The sequence below is a fragment of the Gavialis gangeticus genome, unplaced genomic scaffold (assembly GCF_001723915.1).
Source record: "Gavialis gangeticus isolate Ggan-Ray unplaced genomic scaffold, GavGan_comp1, whole genome shotgun sequence".
Taxonomy (NCBI): Eukaryota; Metazoa; Chordata; order Crocodylia; family Gavialidae; genus Gavialis; species Gavialis gangeticus.
In genome coordinates, this window is record NW_017729029.1 from 10,504,921 (window position 1) to 10,511,112 (window position 6,192).

The following is a 6,192-nucleotide window of genomic DNA, read 5'->3' on the forward strand; positions in this document are numbered from 1 at the left end:
AGGTCCCTTCTGACCCTAGAAACTATGAAACTATGAATTAGCTCTCCAGCAGATAGTGCTTTTTTACCACTCAGCTTTGATTACCTGATATTACTGTCCTCCATCACATGAGATGTCTCCCCAGCATCTCCCTCATAGGACATCATACTTTCTTCATTGTCCATGCCCATACGTGTGTTCTCTTGGAGGACATGAGGCTGCTTGGGCCTCACTGCATTGGACTCCACGTCCGAATCACTGCCACTCTCACTTAGCTGGATAGCTGTGCAACAAAGAGACTTGCCAATTAATTTTGACCTCTTTTGAATGACCTAATTCTCAGTCCCATTTTAACAGCCAAAAGCTTCAACAGCAAGGAAGTCCATTTCCCATCTAAATCACACTTGTATTTTCATTACACCATTGGCCCAGTCCAGCTCCACATTACCCCAGCAACCCACCTGAGCCTTAGTTTTTTCCCTTCCATCCTTCAGAGCTCCCCTATCAACCAGAAACATCAGATCCTGCCTAAGCTTCTGTTTCCTGAGTCCACACATTTCACTTCTACTCCACTTCATCTTGGCCTACACCCGAAATTCATGCAACTTGCTTCTTGCTCTCGTTATCTAGTAGGTAACTGGGCTGTAAACATCTGGTCTTGTCACCTCAGTACCCTGAATACCTACTATCCCAGGCTAGAATATATGCTACAGTGATCAAAGTACATGGGGGGTGGCTAGGATGGGAACAGCCATTTCCTGCTCAGACCTGTAACGTCAAGACCCTAACATACATGAGAAAGGATTATCGCCTTCTTCGTCACTCCCATCATCATCATCATCATCATCATCATCTTCTCCATCTGACATGAGCAGATCTTCATATAGAACACTGGCCTGAGGCTGCTGAGCTGAGCCTTCTTCTTCATCAGCAAGGTCACCATCTGCATCTTCAACTTCCTATGTCACACACAACAAGAATGGCACAGGTCAAAAAAAAAAATCACGTAAGCTGGTACATGCTTACTAATTGACACAATTAATGAACAATACATTCAAGTCATTTGTTTTTATGCTGACTGTTTCATGACCACAGATAAATCTCATTAATCACTGCTGTGAATTCTGCTGTCACTCAGGGTACCAGACCCAGCAGACTTGCCCTGCACTATGGAGTCTTCTACTATGAGGATGCAGATCAACAATGTGGACTACAGATGGGATTTCTGTAAATATACTCACTGGGGCTGGAGTCTTAGGTTTCCCATCATCATCCTCATCAAACCCTTCAATATCTACGTCAGAGTCTTCCTCGCCCAGCCTACCTCGTCCCTGGCGCATCTGAATGAGGAACACAAATAGCAACACCGTTGAGGGAGGCACTAGTGTCAGAAGGAGGAGTCTGACTGACATCTAGACCACAATAAAAATATACCCTGGGAACAGGGACTCTTTTTCCTAAGAACTTCAAGACCTAACCAAATCTGTTTCCTGGCTGCTTCTGCTACACTCTTCTCTAAGGAGGTCACAAGAAAGCGAGGCAGGCATTTCTCTCTACTTCCTAGCTATTACAGGATGGGCACTTTGTCCTAGGAGGACTTGTGGTTGGACGTCATTTCCTCCAAGTCAGTAGGCTGGTTCAGCAGCTTACAGCTGTAGCCACATGCATCGGAAAACATGCAGATTCTGTCCCCAGAGATGCAGATACTACTTACTAGGAGGCATTTTAAAACCCCAGATACGAGTGATACTGCATTCTGCACTGAACTTTCTTCCTTGCCTGTTCCATCAGTTGCTCTGTTGCCATTCTCACTCTTTCTGCTCTTGTCATTTGCCCTCTCTCTCTTTCTCCTCAATGCCCTCTTCCCCCTTAATACCCAGGTTTTCCATTATCCTCCTCTTCATCCTCCCTCACTCCATCTTTAGCCCCTATTAGGGAAACAAACCCAGCAAAAACAAACGACCTAGCAAAACTTGCTCCCAGCATCACCCTAGCCAATTTGGAAATACGTTGTGATCCTTAATCCCCACTGCTTCCCCCACTGTCATCTTTTAAACTATAAGATGGTGGCAACAAATGTGTCCTCTTGTGCATTTCATCACAATAAAATAATGATCATCTTCCACCCCATGGAAATTACTCTTCCTTTACCCTATTCAAAACTAAAGAGGCACCGACTTTCACGGCTCTGCAGCAGGACTGACCAGGTTATTGTTTTTCCTAGCACTACAGCAAATGAAGTCCCCTGGTCCTAGACAGCCCCCTATCACTTTTTACTCTTCACAGCCACAGAGAAACATATTTCACCAGTGGCCTTGCACACACCTGCCTCTTTCCAGTTTTTCTGTCTCATTTACAATGACCACAAGGAAGGAAAGCATGCCATTTTCTCAAAGGCTTTCCATCTCCAGGTGAAAGCTACATATTTTTTTTTCCCTTCTGGGTCCCACAGAGTAATTGCCTCCTTAAAAAAAGGCACTTATTTGACCCAGCTCTCTACCAAAGAACGGGGGAAATCTGACCTGGGCTCCCCGCTTCTCTGGGGTAGTGGTAGGAGTATCCATAGCAGACAAATTGCTCTCATCTTGATAGACAGAAGCATCACGTGACATACTGAGGGAAGTGTTGGTATCATATAAGTCTGGTGGCTAAAGTACATGAGGAAACAGGAGACAAAAACTTCTCAAAAGCCAAATCAAGACTTTAGAAGACCTCAGGAGGAAAGCATGATTGGAACTTCACTACCTTCAAAAATACATGTGTTTAGCTCTCAGTATAAAACACTGTATAATAATCAGAAATAGTAATTTTCTCCTAGGAAAAAGAAAAAAAAATTGAACTAAAAATGGTAAAGAACCCACAACTTGTTACGTCTTTCTATAGGAATAATCTTATTACAAAGTGGACAGATTCAGAAAACAGAAATAAACGGTTGTGGAGACTGTATTAGATATGAAGACAGGTGGCATTTTCTCTCTCCTTCCCTGACTAATCAGAATGGTTCTCAGCTGTACACATACCATCTAATCTTGTTTTAAATGTTTCAATAACTGGGACTTCAGCAACTTCCTTTATAGACAGTTCCATAACCTGAGATTACCCACTGTCAGGAAGTGACCCCTGTTTAGCCTAAATATCCTCCCCTCTTAAATCCATCCATCACTCCTAATTAAATCTCCTTCCCTCTTATCTGCAATCATTCCTATTCCCTGTTTTGGACTAGATACCCAAAGAACACTTGTGGTCCATTACCTCCAGTTACTCCATACACACCCCAATGGCTTCACCTAACTTGAATGTTTAACTTCCTCTTTAGAGTAAGCTGTACAGGCCCTTAACTCAAAATCACCAAACTTACTCTGTCCTGCCATTTTCCTAGTATTGCAGTGCCCAGAACTAGATGCAATGTTCCACGTATAGTCAATTCGATCCACGTGAAGAAAGAAGCTACTTATCTGCAGCAGGAAAAGCAACTGCAGGGAGAGTCCTGCTTAGGCCGTGCAGCACTCTTCAACACATAGCAGCTAAATTCTCTAAAACAATGTCCACTGAGCATATGAGGACAGATTTTTTTTTTCCCCCAAGACTTATGAACTCAACCCAACTTAGGCATGTTTTCCAGAGGAACAGCAAAAGATACATCCATGATACCAGGATGACCCTCCCCCACCATTACATTTTAAGTCAAGTCCTTGTTACAGAGCATGGAGGCATCTGAACTTTCAGCCAACTAGCTGTGAATTTTTTTCAATATGGGCAAAGTAATACACATTTTTCCAAATCTAGTTCTTGGAAAAAGCTGAATTCTTTTGGCTGATGCTTTTTAAAAAATTCAGCATGGAAATTTTCAGCCCAAGTAATCAAAGCTTGGCAAAGAAATATCAGACTACATTAGGCATAGACCTAGGCTGTCAACATGCTCAGAGAACATGATCTGCTTGTAGATGTCTCTGGCACAAAACAGTAAAATCAAGGGTTTTGCAGGATTCAGAAGGGTTGTTTTCATTAGGTGGAAAAGCTGAGGGTAAAATATCTGAACAAACAGGAACGCAAAGAATACCATCACATTTCTTTCAACACTGTATGACACAAATGAGAGGCAGCTTCTCCACTCAGTTTTAAGCTTCTTTCTAGCCAGCACGCTACCCAAAAATCTCAGGGTCATGTTAGTAGTGCTTTTCTTGCTGACTCACGTCTTTTTCAGTCTTCTCTGCCCATCTCTGACTACTATTACTGACAGCCCCAACACTGCCAATTGGCTCTCAGTTAAACCCCTCCACTCACATATCTCAGTTTGTAACCAGCGTTGTAAGTTGCTTGTGTTTGGGGTTGTAGCTCTTCCTGTTTCAGGTATCCAGAATTCATTCAAAAAGAAGAATTCAGGAGGCTGAAAGGACTGGCTTATGAGGACAAATTGAAAGACTTTTATGTATAAGGCTCAACTAAACAACAATTAAATATGGGGGCACACACCCCGTAAACTAGAGGTCTGAAGAGATTAATTCAAGGAGGTACATGTGGTTATAACAATGAGTAATATCATTAATGAAAAGCAAGAGATAAATGCAGCAGCCTCCTGACAGACGCACTCAGGTGTGGAATATTCTCTTCAAGTGCATTTAGAAGCAGCCTACTCTATTTAGTACTAAGCTGGACATGCGTTCCAGTGTGCGCCGTAAACAATAATCCTGCTCTGACTTTTGGAAATGGCCCAGATGATCAAACAGCCATGCACCAGTAACTGCTGCAAGAAACAGGGACAGGCAACAAGAGGTTCCTGTGGATCAAACCATTAATGACAAATATAGGAACAGCACAATCTTGCTTTGTTACACTTGCCTGAGGTGTGTAGGGACCAGGAGTCATAGGATCAAGACTTTCTAAATCTGCCTCCTCCAGTGCTGCTTCTTTAGCAGTAGAGATGTCTCTTTCCAGCTGTGTCAAGTGCTCATCATACTAAGAAGAGAAACATGCATCAAGATTGTAGAAAACCAAAAATGCATTACTCAGACTTCACAGCAGAGCAGGCAACGTACCTCAGCCAGCGTCTGGTAACAGATGTTCACTATTTCCTGAGCCGTTTTTGTGTACTGACTGTCAGGTCCTGCAACAAGAACCACACCTCAAGTTGCCCAACATATCAGTGATGCCTCAAGAACTGAAGCACCAATGTGTTCAAGCCACCCAAATAAGAGGCCTTCCCAAGCTAGCCTTTTATATTTGGAAGAGCATTTAAAAAGCAAATTTTCCAGCAGCTGAGATGAAGAGCACCTCAAAACGGTGGATGGTAGGAATTTCATACTAGGTTATGTGAATGGTGCATTTAGCCCTGTATCCTACCTCCAACACTAGCAGTAGCAGATACTTTTTGTGGGACAGGATATGAGCAGGAAATATCTGGACTGATGTATGCCCTATCATACCCTCCCTGGTATCCACCACCATTGATTTATAGACACTAGAAAATCCCTGACTCCTGTTTAATAGCTTAATTAACATCCATCAACCATGAATTTGTCCAGTCCTTTTTGAACCTGGCTACACTCTCTGCCTCTATAACTTCCTGTGGTAATGAATTCTACAAATTAGTTATGCACTATGTAAAAACCACTCTCTCTTGTTAGGTTTAAACTTATCTCCTACTCATTTCACTGGGCATCCCCTAATTCTAGTCCTGTGAGACCTGTTTAAAAACGGTTTCTTATTCATTTTGTTCTCACACTTCATGGTTTTACAGACCTCTACCATATCCCCCCTCATAATAGCTAATTCTGAATCCAGCATTGCATTCACTTCAGATTACTTTCCCCCATGCTTGCATTTGTCAACACTGAAGTGCATCTACTGTTTTCTTCTGCCTGCTCATTCAGCTTAACAAGACTTTCTGCAACTCCTCTATCATCTCAGTATTTGACTACCCAGAACCGTTTAGTACAGGGGTGGGCAATTATTTGGGCTGGAGGGCCACTTAAGAAGTTTTGGTGATTTGTTGCAGTGAGGGGGAATGGAGGGGAGAGCTGACCCAGCCCAGCGCAGTGGGGGTGGGGGGTAACTGATCCTATCCTAAAGTTGTACGAATTTAAGTGTGGGACTTCTACTACTCACTTCCCTTTGGAAACTATTCTATTGCCTGATACTTACCCAATGCATAAATTTAAAAGAATGCTGCCAACATGGCATTTATCATAAAAAAAAAAAGGGGGGGGGGGGGGA

The 6,192-nt window shown here is 42.8% G+C and overlaps 1 protein-coding gene across 1 annotated transcript in view; it reads right to left on the bottom strand.

Moving 5' to 3' along the window:
• The window catches only part of TAF1 (TATA-box binding protein associated factor 1), an 83,063-nt gene that overhangs the window by 2,225 nt on the left and 74,646 nt on the right, over positions 1–6,192 (bottom strand). Inside the window, exons 34-39 of the mRNA XM_019521235.1 lie at positions 5,016–5,083; positions 4,819–4,935; positions 2,502–2,627; positions 1,221–1,319; positions 773–938; positions 85–262 (exon numbers count right to left, since the gene is read on the bottom strand). Of these exons, the coding sequence (XP_019376780.1) occupies positions 85–262; positions 773–938; positions 1,221–1,319; positions 2,502–2,627; positions 4,819–4,935; positions 5,016–5,083 (754 nt within the window). The remainder of the gene's footprint in view (positions 1–84; positions 263–772; positions 939–1,220; positions 1,320–2,501; positions 2,628–4,818; positions 4,936–5,015; positions 5,084–6,192) is intronic.